This window comes from Trematomus bernacchii, unplaced genomic scaffold, assembly GCF_902827165.1.
Source record: "Trematomus bernacchii unplaced genomic scaffold, fTreBer1.1, whole genome shotgun sequence".
In the NCBI taxonomy this organism is placed as follows: domain Eukaryota; kingdom Metazoa; phylum Chordata; class Actinopteri; order Perciformes; family Nototheniidae; genus Trematomus; species Trematomus bernacchii.
The window spans coordinates 6,475,947-6,490,856 of NW_022988097.1; the positions used below are offsets into that span (position 1 = coordinate 6,475,947).

Genomic DNA, 14,910 nt, shown 5'->3' on the forward strand with positions numbered 1-14,910 from the left:
CAGACATTCAAAGGGTTCTTAGCAATGTTTTCCCATGGTCAACGACCTATATTGAAACCACCCACAGCTTATAGCCTAATTACATTTTACTGCTCCAAACTTTCCCTTTAGACATGGATATCTTCACAATAGCTGAACCCATTTTCACCATTCAAACCCATTGAAACATCCTCCTTTCAGTTTTTTGAACAGCGAAGAAAGCCCCTTCCAATCTCTCACTATGTTAGTAGTATCAAAATACATAAGGACTTTGGTATATACAGTACATGAATGATCCCCACCATGGCAAAAAATGATGTAAATGTTTCTTTTTTCTGAAGCCCCAGTCTCTGTTCAGGCAGTTCTCCGATAGGCGCTCCATTCCTTGGAGTTTATGCTCATACTATCTTACCCTCTCTACCTCTCTTTCCGTACTGCATCTACAGGCAGTTAACTAGTCCCACTGGTGCCTTACTTAACATTCACATGTGCATTTAAAACACTTCCCTGCTAATGTAAAAACCCATCTATATTACGTTATACCAGTATCCCACGTTTACAGAAAAAATGTTTTATTAAATGAAAGATTGCAAACTGTAATTGGTGCTGAAATGGATTCCCAAGAGGTTGGCTAGTTTGACAGCTGAGGCGAATATCTAATCCCCCTGCTAGTGGAAGGTACAAATTGAATTTCTGATATGATAGGAAACCTTTCCTTCCTCGGTATATGTATCCTATTCCTAAGCTCTCAGTCTTCTCTGCAGCTGACAGCTCTAATAGGAGCCTGAGTGGACCGAAGGGCAGACAAGGCAAGAGATACATGGCAAGGAGAATGTGGCTCGTACGTTTTTACTTACCCTGAATATGCACTTGGCCCAAATTACTGTAATGCCGTGTAAAATCTATATTATAGTATCAAAACTAAATTTGCCTATAACACAATGTGTAAATTAATCCCTGAGGATAAAGGGTTCAATGTTAGTTGGATGAAGGAAAGGATTGGAGGCAGATGGGGTAATTGGGTGTTATTATGTTGAGACTAAGATGAACAGTCTGTTAACATCATGCAAATTCTCTGAGCCCTACCAGCTATATCCCAGATCAAAGAGTCAATGACTAACTTACTTACTCTGGAGTAAGCCTTTTCTGAAGATAATTATCATTGGCTACACAACCAAAAGCACGTTGTTTTCAATACTTCAGCCTTGAGGTTTTTATATTTGGGGGATCCAAGGGTTTTCGAATAAACCTGCCGGCCCTTTTAAACGACAGATGGCCTAAGACAGAAAAATGATATGTTAACATCGAAGGAGTAAGCTGCTTATTTCTCGCAGGATTCTTCTATTTTCACCCCCTTTGGGTTTGGGTACAGCACCCAAAGTCCTCATGGGAAAGCTGTGAAGCAGCTGCTCTTTTAGGGAATCCATGAGGATGGTAGTGTGGCTCTGGCTGCCAAAACAGTTGTCCCAACAGGACATTTTATACTCTCTTTAGAGCTTTGGATCTCTCTGAATACCAAACTCTTCAGTGTATTGTCAATGCTATTAATAAAACAGTGCACAATTAACTGATAATGAATGAATGGCGAACAAGAGAAAATATTAGGTGACCTTTCAATAATTAATTCAGAGGCTGAGCTCTGGTATTTGTTCTCTGTGGGCCAATAAGAGGATTTACATGTTCAACAGACACCTTAACATACAATATGCTTTGTCAAGTCCTCTTTAGGGGATGAGCCTAGAGTTTAACATACTAACATTTGTACTAATGATGTCTGATTTTAAAAAGAATAAACTGAATATGTTGTGTAATATCGCATCTGCTTTGTTAGCAAGTTAATTTAAATTGTTCTATAAGGGGAAATCCTTTAAAATACTTCAAAATATATTGACAAACTCTTATTTATTGGGACATCTCACATAACATTTCCTTAATCACAAACCAGTCCACAAACAAAAATACGTTACAAGGGTTAAAAAAGACAGAGAGACAACTTCAAACATGTTATTTATTTCCTGAAGTGGAGTAATGGAGATCCATACATACCTGTATTGATTAAAAAATGTAATATTGTGCTAAATTGTAGACAATGCTAGTTTATTGTTTCTCTAATTATGTGGACTTATACTAATCAATTCAAACCACCAGGCGACGTCTAGAGCAGACTATTTGTTTGTTGCTTCTAATTCCCCTAAGGGTTTATACTTTTAATAAGGTACTGTATGTCCCTGGTGCACCAAGTGCCGTTGTGGTTAGTAGGCCTGCAGGTTGATTTCTGCTCCCAGTCCCAAACAGAATGCTGTGGCATGCTCTGTGAACATTGTCTTCACAGCATTTTAATTATACTTTTGTGAATATGTTGTTCTTGAGGGACAAGGCTGCTAATGTCATTGATTTGATCATATGCAGGGATGGGAGAAAAAGTATTCACCAAAACTTTGACTACAAAGAGATGAAAAGAGGAATGATGTGGAGGGGACTACAGTATAATAAATGTGCCTGACAGGAACTTAAAACTCTACATTTCTAAAGTGTGAAAGAAATAAAAAGGATTGCAAACAGTTGATACTCAGGGATCAACAAGTGGAATGACAGGACCAAGGCTGAGAACAGATACAACTGCCTTAAGAGGACTGCCTCAAGCTCTTCCTCGGATAAAGCTTACGAGCTTTACGAGAGAGAGTAGAGCCTTTGGGAAAACTAGGCTATTAAGAGGAATGTTAAATTGCAATTTCATGTCCACTTTTCTTCTGAAACAACGGAAAACACTATATCTACTTCTAGTGCACACAAAATTCACGGGGTGACGTGGCGGTTGGCTCAGAGTAGTGACTAGCCTCGCCGCAGGGCAAACGGTCTACGTCATATTAACTCATACAGTACATGTTCCTCCTGGACATGGCAGCCGTCACAGTCATTTAGGAGAGATGTATCACCGTCTGTCTTATGAGGAGTCCTTTGACATTTCCATTTGTCACATGACAGCAAATCACCGGGCCAATGCGTGGGCCGTTGTGACGTTTTCATTTTCTGGTGACACTGTGGACGTGAACATAACTTGAATCATGGTGTCGTAGAAATGGTTATTCATTGTGATAATGAATAGTGGTGGTCTAATGGATAGTGAGGTGGGCTGAAGATCGGAAGGTTGTGAGTTCAAATCCCGCCAGGAACACCACCACTAGTGTGCCCTTGAGTAAGGCACTTAGCCCTTAGTTACTCCAGGGAGAATGTCCCTGTAATTGGTCATTGCAAGTCACTTTGGATAAAAGCGTCAGCTAAATGTAATGATAAGGAAACAGAGAAAGATGCAGACAGTGAAATAGAAATCAAACTGATGGGAATGGGAATGAAACCAATGTGCAGCATAATGCGTTGTTGGCTGAACACATTGGATTTCTTAGGAGAAACTGGATTGATGGAAGAGTAGGTCAACAACTGGGTGCTTTAGATGGGATTAGATGTGGGAGGAGCAAGAAGAAGAGTGACTCACAACTAGAAGGTCTACTTGCTATGGGGAGTTGTAAACCAAGGATAACTGATTGCGTTTTATATGGAAATTGAAATAAGGGGTTGGTCAAAAGGGACCAGTTATTAAAGGAATGAGGCTGTGACTGGAAGGCTATTGCCCAGCAGAGTAGAATTTAACACACAGCAAATACATAGACACACATCTAGTGCTGCGGATTAGGTTGTAACATTATAGAGAAGCAAGGATTTGTCAACCAATTAATTAGCTGATCAACAGAAAAACAACCAGTCGATTGATCCTTCAAAAATATTTTTCAAGCACAGATAGGTGAAAAGCAGTTTTCAGCTTTACAAATACGGAGCATTCCTGCTTTTCTGTTTGTATCATATTAAGGTGTACATATCAATAATGTTGTATTTTCTCCCCCAAGTTAGTTTTTGACTTAACACGAATATGTTACTTATCATTGACCCTGTGAATCTGTATAGAGGAGAATATTGGAGTAGATGGATAGGTCAAATTAAAACGTAACCTTCACACAGGTGACCGATGTTCGTGTCCTACTGTATATGAAACACAAGTCAATATTGGCTCATTTTAACTTCCGTAGGTTACCTTATCGACATAACATTGCACTTAATTCTCAACCAAACCATGATACTTTACTCAATTTAACCAGGTAAAGCTTTTATTGATTTGGTTTCAGTTTACAGCTTTACCATGTGTCTGAAGCGGCTACATTATTACAGGAGAAAATATGTTTCTTTTGAACCATAATTGAGAATGCATTTTTCGGAACCTAATTTATAGGGGACATGGTTGACATGGACAGAAAGTGAATAATAACCATGAGGACACGGGACATACGAATTTCATGTGTTGACTAACACATCTATATCTATTCACCAAGGTAATCACACAGTGTTGTGGAACAAAACTACTAAAATAAATGGTGTGAATAATACATGAATGAATTCACCAAGAGAGGCAGCCAAACAGGAACATTAAAGTGGCCGATAAATCTTGGGGGGATGCAAGGAAATATGAAAAGTGGGAACGATAATAAAAGCAATAGAGAAATGGACAAGCGTATGAATATGGATGAACAGGGAGCCTTTAAGTGGTGAAGTACAAAGAAAAACAGTCAGTCACACACAGATATATGCAGGCAGGTATAGACAGAGGCAGCCAGGTGGACGCTGACTTACACTGACATCGCTGGTTTGACTAGAATTATTCATTAGCCCCCTAACACACACATCTGACATAACCCCCCTCAGGTGCTTCAAAAATGTCTCCATTTGTCTCGTTCACTGTCAGCAAATGCTACTGGTGTGTGTACTTTGATTCACAAAGTAGATGCAAATTAGATCATCCTCTGTTCATTCAAATACAATCAACACCATGTAAAAAAAAAAAGGCTGTTTATCCAAGAATACAGCACCACAGGAGCATGAAATTAAGAATAAGAGAGCTTTACGTCTGCAGTGAGTTACTGATGCGCAAAGTAGTCCATGACAGGGACATGTAAGCTTGTTAGCGACCAGTTAACATCAATAGCAGTACTGGGGGGAGCAGGCTGGGAAAGCAATAGGCTACAGCAGGTCGATCGCATGCGCTGAAATCTCATAAGGCGTTATTAGGCTGCCCGGAAGGCTTTCTCCCACATGCTGGAACTCCTACCAACGGGCCCTCGGAGGTCAGGATATATAATTAGAGCTGTATCTCGGAGAGCAAATTTAGATTGATCACAGCGAGACTGGAGCCCAGTTGTCGACTGCTGTGTGTGGATATGCCATCACCATCACTGCCATCATTAAGGGTTTAACATTATCATTAAGCAGAATGTGGACAGCAGAAGCTTTTTGTAGACGGGGTTGGAGGCTGCAGGAGGGAAGTTATAGGAGCAGCATAAAGTAAAAATTAGTCTCACATAGTCTTTTCATCTTATAGGGGAGCCACATGGGTATTTTATGAAAGTGAAGATAAGGAGGAAAGTTATTTGGGTGATGACACTGATGCAAGGTAGCAGAGCTTGAGGTGAGGAGACGGCAAAGAGGAAGGAGACAGGGGAGTACTTCGAAGCCCAGAAGGAGGTGTGGTGTCAGTGTAAATTGGAAGGGAAGGGTAGAAGATACAGATTAAGGGCAAAGAGAAAAACAACGTGTAGGAGGAGAATTAGGATGTCAATGTATGTGCTTATGTGTGGAGGTGTGGGGGCTGTGAAGGAAACAGGGGAGAGATGCAGTGCAAATGAGAGGGTGAGTGGCATAAGAAGGAGAGAGAGAGGGAGGGAGGGGGGGGTGCACAAAGGCTCTGGGGGAGATGAATACAGCTGTGCAGAGAGATGGGGAGATGCACAAACAACCAAACAACCAACACCAGCCCACGCATCAGGACCAAATGATAGGAGAGACCGGGGTTTGTATTTAGATGGAAGAGATTCAAAGATATCTTCATTAAGGAAGGAGGGAAATCTCAGACTCTCACAACATTTGGGACGGAGGAAGAGAGAAGAGTGGGGGAGGAACCAAAGAGAGAGTGGAAAGTGACCTGAGGTGGAAAAAGGACCCCAGAAGATTGCAACAGGTAAGAAAAAGATGGAGACATGATAAGAAGTATGTAAAAAAGAAAAATTGTTAAATTGTTTTCATTGTACAAAAAGATCAAATGTTAAGGAAGAAATTATTTATATGGATGTGCAGGAACAGACTGAGCAACAAATTAAATATATAGACTATTCTGTAGTAAGTCGATACATGGCTGAAGGGATATAGATAATAAGAAGTGTTGGCTTTAAGAAATTGAAAAAAGGAGCATGCATAATCCGACATAAATAGTATTTTAGAGAATTTAGAGAAAAAAAGATTTAAGCCTATAAACTACAAACAATAAACAAGAAAATTAATGAAAAATATGTTGGCATGATTTAATCATCAACTGGCTTATGTAAAATAAACCGCTTAATACCATTCTATGGCTCTTTAACTTTCATTATGGCCATTAGAAAAGGAAACAGTCGTGTTCACATGCAACATGATTTATAATGGCAGGGCTGTGTGAATGAAAAACTAAATATTTAATACTATGCTGAGGTGACATTATAATTGGAAAAATAGGAAACACAAACACATGAATGATGGTTTTATATAGTGTGTATAAAAGTAAGGAGGGCTGAAGTCTATTACTGCCAGTTAGATTTATCTGCAAGAAGAGGAGCGTGGCATGTGAAAACTAGACAATGGGAGGCTTTGATGAGTGAGAGACAGGATTAGTTGTAAGAGAGGTGGTGAATAAACCATGAGGTTGCAGCCACATAAATCAGCACGTGACAGGTTACATTTACCTGCAAGAAAGGCGTAGAAACAAACATGTAAATAAGTAGGAAGCGCTTCATCGCTCTTTATTTTCAAGCCGCAACAAATTAACTCATTGACCAGGAAGTTTCCACCTTTATAAAGTTTTATAACATCAAAGCCTGAGGATGGCTGCTGTTTAAAACATTTTCCCTTAGCTTTGGGATCAGATTTGGTCATGTGCTGCCTCCCTATGGTGAAACAATGCTATTCCATGACATGCAGAAGAATGATTTGTGATCTGTTTTTGTTTCCCCGAGCACAGCCGCTGACCTCTGGCCTGTCAATCCACAATGTCCGCTCTGCTGCACACGCTACTGACCCTCTGCCTGACCTTCACACAGGGGTGAGAGTCCAAAGGCCGAACACTCATGTATAGGGTTAACAACACGTGCTGTCAATGATATTTGTATCGGTTGAAAATGCAATTTCTTAGCTTAGTCCCCAATGTTATGGTCCATCTCGTGTCTCATTTCTCTCTTGATTGCTGTCAGTGGTTGTACGTACTCTGGCAATCACTGGGGCGAATGGAGCGACTCTCAGCTGCAGCCGACAATTCAGAAGCTGATGAAAGGATACAACCGCTACCTCAGGCCTAATTTCAATGGTAGGGATGAGCGTGATTGTTTGATTTATTTGAGTTTGATTGTTTCAATTTGGATGCTTGAGTATCCCCGAAAAAAAGCCTGATGATTTTCAATTCCTGTGTGTCTGTCTTTGATAGAGGGTCCTGTGGAAATTGGAATGAGTCTAGACATCGCCAGCATTGACGCCATCTCTGAAATCAACATGGTAGGCCTACATCACGATTCTTACTTATTTTTGTCAGTAGGTGAATGAAGATATGAATGAATAAGTATTCCTTACATATTTGTTTAGGACTACACTGCAACCATCTTCCTCCGTCAGCGCTGGCGTGACTCCCGCCTGGTGTTCCCGGGGAATGAGAGCGTCAGCGTGGACGGACGCCTCGTGTCCCTGCTGTGGGTCCCTGACACCTTCATCCCCGACTCCAAGCGCTCCTTCCTGCATGACGTCACAGTGGAAAACCGCCTCATCCGCATCTTCAGCAACGGGACCGTTCTCTACGCCCTACGGTACAGGTTTAAGTTCATTGATTTGACATTTAGTGACATTTTTTACTTCCGCATGTGTCACAAAATACACATTCTGCAGAGCCAGTATGTGTACAAATGACCTGAGAGAAAAATGAAAGGGGGACACTTACAGAAAAGAGCAGGAAATGAAGGGAAGGCACACAAAAACAATTTCATGTTTTTTGACGTGGTAATCAACCGTGAATTGGCCTTGGGTTCTACAGGAAAAAGCAACAAAACACACTTATTTAACAACACTTATAAGTCATATCACTGAAGGGCAATGCCCCTGAATATCTGTCTTTTGAAAGCTCTTCAAACTAATCAAATTGTGTTAGGGGAGATTCCCCTTTAGCCACAGTCCAAATTCATTCCGACATCTTATCAGACATGTTAGACTGATAGAGAATTTCATGCAGCTTTACTGAGCACAGACATGCAAGGGCATTCCTTACTCTTTTTGAATAGAAGAACACATTTTGATTCAACTGTTTTAATGAAATCTGTTTATTTGAAGCTGATTAAGCTGTGTATTTATAGTTGCATTGTACTTCAGATCAATATTGTCCGTGTCCATGTCTACCAATTACAAATCTACAATGTTTTCTTACGCAATTAGTAGATTTGACTATACAGACTGAGAACACGATAGTATCTTTAGGTTAGCAATATATCAACAGGAGATTTTCAACATACCAAGTCAGCAATTTATGATTAATTAATGCATGGGATGGGATACATAATAATCTGACACTTCAGATACGAGACTTTGTTCTTTTGATCAATGCATAAAGGGGAGAGTTCTTTGATTTCACTAGTTATTAACCTCCCTGTCGTACATCAAAGGAGTACCAGTGATTCAGGGGAGTTATTCTAATGATCTTGCCACTGTATGAATAAACAACAGCATCACAGCTACCATCGCCTGCAACATGGACCTGACCAAGTACCCCATGGACAGACAGGTGTGCACCCTGCAGCTGGAGAGCTGTGAGTATCTGAGAACTCCATCATCACCACCATCATCATCATCATCATCATCATCATCATCGAACGACAACATCTGGGTAGTGAGTACCACACTGAAATGTTATTTGTAGCAGGTAATTAAAACTGTACAGTTGTGCAATAATATTTTCATAGTGGTGTTTCTTTGTATGGCTGACCTGGAAGTTAGCGTCACATAGGCTACCATGACAAAAAGCAATGGGATTTTTTTTCATTGGATTTCCGATTTTTTTATAAAGTAATATCTGTGGCCAACACAAATGTATGATGATTACACATTATGTTCAGGAAGTGTCCACATATTATGGAGCCCCTAAAGGGACATGGAACATTACAAAAAAAATAAAGAGAGAGAGAAAAAAAAAGTCAGGATAACGGGTAAGTATCTTGTGCGCACGAGAAAGTTTCTCGTGAAAAAAAAAAGAAGAGTCGGGATAACGGCTTAAGAGACATACAAACAAATATGGTTGCTATGCTATGTTGAATATGGTTGCTATGCTATGTTGCTATGCTATGAATGGACAATCATACTACCAACAGCTTTACCTCAACTTAGGTCACAAGTGAACCATGTAAAAATAATCGGACGATCCAATAGCCTGAAACCCTTCTTGCCTACTAATGAAATTAGATAGCCTACTGCATTGTCATTTGTCAATCACATAGATGTAACCCCAACAAACCGTAATCAACATTTGAGCCACACGAATGTAGCCTACTGTCAACTATAACAGATACAAATGTTTCATCCACTCTAATTGATATTAAGGGACAGCGTTTTTATTCAAAAGCGTTATCGATTTCAGCATTAAGCTCAACAAAACTGCATTTCATATCAAAGGTTTTTCCACTGTATGCAGCAATCCATCACCAGATTCTCTCTGAGACTGAGTACACTATAGGCCTACTGTGTGCAGTTCACACAATAATATCAGTGTAGCTTATGTCAACACTCGTTCTAAAGCTGCGAGGTCTGACACCTATGTAAGCCGAGTAAGCTCCAGGCTTTCTCTCCCACTGTCTTTATTTTTCACACATACTCATACTGGCTGACACACACTCACCCCCGTGCGCACACGCCTGTGCACGCACACACCCGTACACACACACACACACACACACACACACACACACACACACACACACACACACACACACACACACACACACACACACACACACACACACACACACCTGCCCGATTACTCCCCCTTTTATTAGTTTTATGAAGGAGCATGACTGATGTGAATCTGTGTGTGCTCTGCTCAGCTCCGTGTGCATGTGTTCTGAGTGTTTGTTTCCCTTTAAACCAGCTGCGGGCAGCAGGTAGCCTACTCTGAGAGTCACGGATTCATAGATCAAAGCAGACTGGTTTACAGACTCTCCTGTTTTGCCAATCCGGTGCTTAAACAAATAGCTCTACACCCCTGGCCGAAATGCCCATAAAATTAAGTCGGAGTTCGAAATATATCTCAAATAATGTATGCACTGTCATTTCCCCACATAAACATAACAGTCTGCAATGAAATGGTTGTCTGCTGTGTGCTCCACTTCCTCCTTGGCGCACCGGTAACTTTCTCAGGAAAACGGATTAGTTTCTCGTGCGCACGAGAAACTAATCCGTTTTCCTGATTTTATTTTTTTTCTCATATTTTTTTTTATGTCTCTTAAACGTTATCCTGACTCTTCTTTTTTCTCTCTCTTTCTTTTTTTTTTCTCCAAGATAATAGTTTCAGCGCAAATGCAATAGCTAGAAGTAAATAGCTAACGTCAGGCTATAAACAAACTACATCACGGTAGCATGACTGCGTGTGACCACCGCTACGCTAACGGTGGCTAATGTTTGGCGCTATGAAGTTTAGTAGTCTCATTTAGTCCCTTGTTAGCAACCGTTTGTGGCTTATTTAATGAAGTGTTTTATGTCGTAGAACACAATGTAAAAATATCTTAAGTAGTGTTAACCACAGTCCGTATTTGAGGACCAAAAACATTGACATTGGGACGAGGGAACCCCAACGTGCCAAAATGCTAACTAATTTCCAGATGTAGTAGGCTACTCATTCCTGCACCACTAACTTATCAGACATTTTGTATGTGTGTGTTTCCAGGGGGCTACAACCTGCAGGACGTGGTGTTCTATTGGACCAGAGGGAATGATTCGGTGAAGGGTCTCGACATACTGCGGCTGGCTCAGTACAGCGTAGAGAGCTACTATACCTCAGTGTCCGAGGCTGTGTATGAGACAGGTAGGATACTTCAACCCCCAGAAGCCCCTTCTAACAAATGGGTAGCCTATATATGAGAGCACAAAAGATACATCATTACAATATGTACCTTGTCTTTTTTACAGGACAATACCCTAAGCTGGTGTTGCATTTCGCACTGCGTAGGAACGTGCTGTTCTTTATCCTGGAGACGTACGTCCCCTCCATCCTGCTGGTGGTCCTCTCCTGGGTCTCATTCTGGATCAGCCAGTCCTCTGTCCCAGCCAGGACCTGCATCGGTCAGTACTGGATATCTAACTGGGTTTATCTAAGTATCATGGAGTTAAGAGCCTAAGTGCATCAATTCTTCATATATTGAATCACTTTTATAGACTTTATATATGGTCAGACGGATATGACCAAAGCAGAGAAAACATATAACACAATATAGTCAAATGTTTATAGTGGTGTAATTTAAAATATAAAAGCAGAAATGTAAATGTTCACAATGCTGACAGATTTGTGTTCATCGGCGGTTAGGTATCCTAGATTTGAAAGAAAAATGACAAATATACACTCATTTAACCCTTATGTTGTGTTCGGGTCTCCCGTGACCCGTTTCAAGTTAAAATTATATAATAACTATGCTCTAGTTTTTTTTATCGGAACAAGGCTTCATGATATCCTCCACAACAGCTATATAAACACTACAAAACAGATTTTGACAATTTTTGCCAAGTCTGAAGGTCTCTAAAAAAAAAAGGTGTATAATTTGGTGTTCGGGTCTGGGAAGACCCAGCAGCATTGTTTTGGGTGACTCGAGGTCAAATTTGGCCCAATCAAGATTCATCTTTGACTTTAGACACCCCACCCCCACCCCCTTCATCAACTGTAACAATAATTTTTCGCAACATGCACCTGGTCTCCCCTCCCTCTGCCCCCCTCCCCCTACGGGAACTCCACCTTTCTCAAAGAATATGTACACTAACACTTGAACCTGAACACACATATGCACCATATGTGGTGTAATGTGTTTTGGGCCATAACATTAAATTACAACAGGATTGTACGGTTCCATTATAAGTTAGTTATGATGTAGTTAAAACAATATTGGATGATAGTCATTTTTTTTGTGTGTTTTGGACTGAGATAAATCATGGGTCAAAATTGACCCGCGAACACCATGAACGGTAACAGCTTTTGAACACAACACAAGGGTTAAAACACACTTCATTGTGGCAAAAATGTTAAATATTGTAGATGATAGGACTATCAGTACATACAATTACAATCATTTGAATTGAACACAACGGTATTCATCTTTAAGAGTTTTGTAGGTGGATAAAAATAGCATAAACACAATATACACATGTTGGCTTTACATGGTGATCCAACATGTAGGAAATAGACGCAGTGGATTGCACCAATTTCCTTAAAGCATTATAACTGTCCTGCATTCATATAAGAATAGTATAAATACATCATCATCACTGTGGCACCAGCTAAAGGAACAACTGTACCCTTAAATGGTTTACTTACACCAGTACCCATTTAGATAAAAGAGCATAGAAAAAGGAAATTACAAAAAATGACACATGAAGTAGAGTTTCATCCACTATCTTACATCATGGAAACAACACTGTGATGTTTTTCCCAGGAGTAACAACAGTCCTGACCATGACCACACTGATGATGGGCGCCCGCACATCCCTGCCCAATGCCAACTGCTTCATCAAGGCCATCGATGTGTACCTGGGCATCTGCTTCACCTTCATCTTTGGTGCTCTGGTGGAGTACGCCTGTGCACACTTCTATACCATGCAGAACCAGACTATAGAGGAATTACACAGGGTGAGGAAATGTTCATATTTAAATATGAGGTGAAAAACTATAGTGGAACGAAACATCCAGAATATACCGTTAAGTGTTTATTATACTAAACTGTGTCTAGTGGCGTCTTTAGATTTCTCAGAAAGTAGGCATAAGATAATACCTAATTTGCATATTTATACATAGCATGTAAGATAAACCTAATCAACTGGGGAAGTTTTATGGTAATACATATTAGCTTAAATGTATTAAATATTCACCTGTAGTGTCTTGCAAAATGTTACATTTTACAAAACGTATCCTTAAGGCCGTTTTCTCAAAATATCTTTCTCTTTTTCTGAAAGGGAGATTTTCACTTCAGTAGCTCTTACATAAGCAAATAAATATTTAAGGATTTTTCAGAGGGATTTGGTCATAAATCATTCAAAGCACGATTTATATTACATTTAATTCCTATAAGTATTTAAAACCTTTGATTACTTTTGACAGTATTTTCAGATTTATTGACAAAAACACTATTTGTTTTTTGGCTTTCGGCTAAGCTCTGTAAACTAGAGGCACTGGCAGTTTAGTCATTTGTTCATCACCACTCACCTTCAAACAAGCCAAGAAAAGCCGGTATAACATGGGACTGTGAGGTGGGAGGTGCTGCTACCTGTCTGTCTGAGGTGACTGCCGATGACTGTCTGCACCGCTGTGCGCGAGACGTGGAGGGGGGAGGGAGGGAGGGTAGAGAGTTCATCGGAACTTGACAGTCTAATCTCCCGACCTGATATTTTTATTTTCTATTCAATCAATATATTTTTGGAAAGGGAAACTGTGCGCAAACAGGAGTAGATATATATTCATTTATTAAAAATAAATATTTAAAAAAATAAAAAAATAACTTTCTCTGGAGGAAGAAAAATTAAATCCAAGAATGCCTTTTCGTGTTTTTTAACATTACATTTCAGAAAACTTGTTTACGAAAAATAATTGTCTTATTTGAAGTCATCAACATGGTAAGCTTCAAAGTGATTTCTATGTGTTAAAATGAATTGTACTCACCCACCCTTAAAGCATGTTGGATAACAACAACACTGTTATTGTCTCTCTATCAGGAGCTTCTGAGGGATTTCAATGAATCCAACGGAAACGGCTCCATCCCCATCGTCCGCTTCATCCAGCCGAAACACACTGTGCAGATGAGCTCCACTGCAGAGGAGCCCCTGGAGCAGGCAGTGGACTGCGACACGAGGAACCATGCTGGGGCCAGAGAGAAACTGTCGGATCAGGGCTGCGGTCTGTCCTCAGTGAGGAGCGCTTCACGCAGAGCCGCGGCCGCCTTCACGGTGGAAAATCCACACAACATCGACCGCCACTCTCGCACCGCTTTCCCCTTGGCGTTCCTCTGTGTCAATATCCTCTACTGGCTTTACTATCTGTTCCTCTGAGCTGCTGCATTGTTCATTTCACCATCCTTGATGCTGCTCGATCTCCTCATTTGAGACCCAATACCATTTGCCACTGGATCTAAACTGATCATAGCCTACATGCTTTTTTGTATCACATAATGTATTACCTTTTTGTCCCTCAAACAGGGCTAGAAAATGATGAATTAGAAACTCCTATTCATCATTCGGCATTAGAAATTCTTCTTTGCATTTTACCGTTTTGAAAGCTTTATTAATCATTTTTAAATGGATGGCTACTAACATCTTAACATACAAATAAAGCCTGTCTCCTGACAAGTCTAGTCCAAAACAAACTAGTAAAACTAGTTATAAACGATAGGCTGGCAGAGCTGCATCACACTATACTGTGTTGCATTGAATTGCCTTTATTAAGTGACTGATGATGTATTAGTGTCTTTATTTTGGCTTTCATACATTGTTTGAGACCGTAAAGTGTACAATTACTTCATACCATGTTAATTAAAATAATAAAAGTGAGACTGAGAATGCGTTGTACTTTAGGTCTGTACT

General features: G+C 40.2%; 1 protein-coding gene across 1 annotated transcript; it reads left to right on the plus strand.

Annotated features, from left to right (window-relative positions):
- The first annotated feature begins 5,822 nt into the window (after positions 1-5,822).
- gabrp (gamma-aminobutyric acid type A receptor subunit pi) lies at positions 5,823-14,834 on the plus strand. The gene is made up of 10 exons (XM_034121333.1): positions 5,823-6,040; positions 7,073-7,153; positions 7,302-7,414; positions 7,532-7,599; positions 7,687-7,904; positions 8,812-8,894; positions 11,021-11,158; positions 11,263-11,415; positions 12,774-12,967; positions 14,047-14,834. The coding sequence occupies exons 2-10, from the start codon at positions 7,101-7,103 to the stop codon at positions 14,377-14,379; spliced, it is 1,353 nt and encodes a 450-aa protein (XP_033977224.1). The 5' UTR covers positions 5,823-6,040; positions 7,073-7,100; the 3' UTR covers positions 14,380-14,834.
- The last annotated feature ends 76 nt before the right edge of the window (positions 14,835-14,910 follow it).

Bases quoted from the DNA above. Each gene is read 5' to 3' on its own strand.
- gabrp (XM_034121333.1), top strand. From the start codon at position 7,101: ATGTCCGCTCTGCTGCACACGCTACTGACCCTCTGCCTGACCTTCACA. The intron at 7,905-8,811 runs GTACAGGTTTAA...AATAAACAACAG, and splicing joins ACCGTTCTCTACGCCCTACG to CATCACAGCTACCATCGCCT. The intron at 12,968-14,046 runs GTGAGGAAATGT...TCTCTCTATCAG, and splicing joins CTATAGAGGAATTACACAGG to GAGCTTCTGAGGGATTTCAA.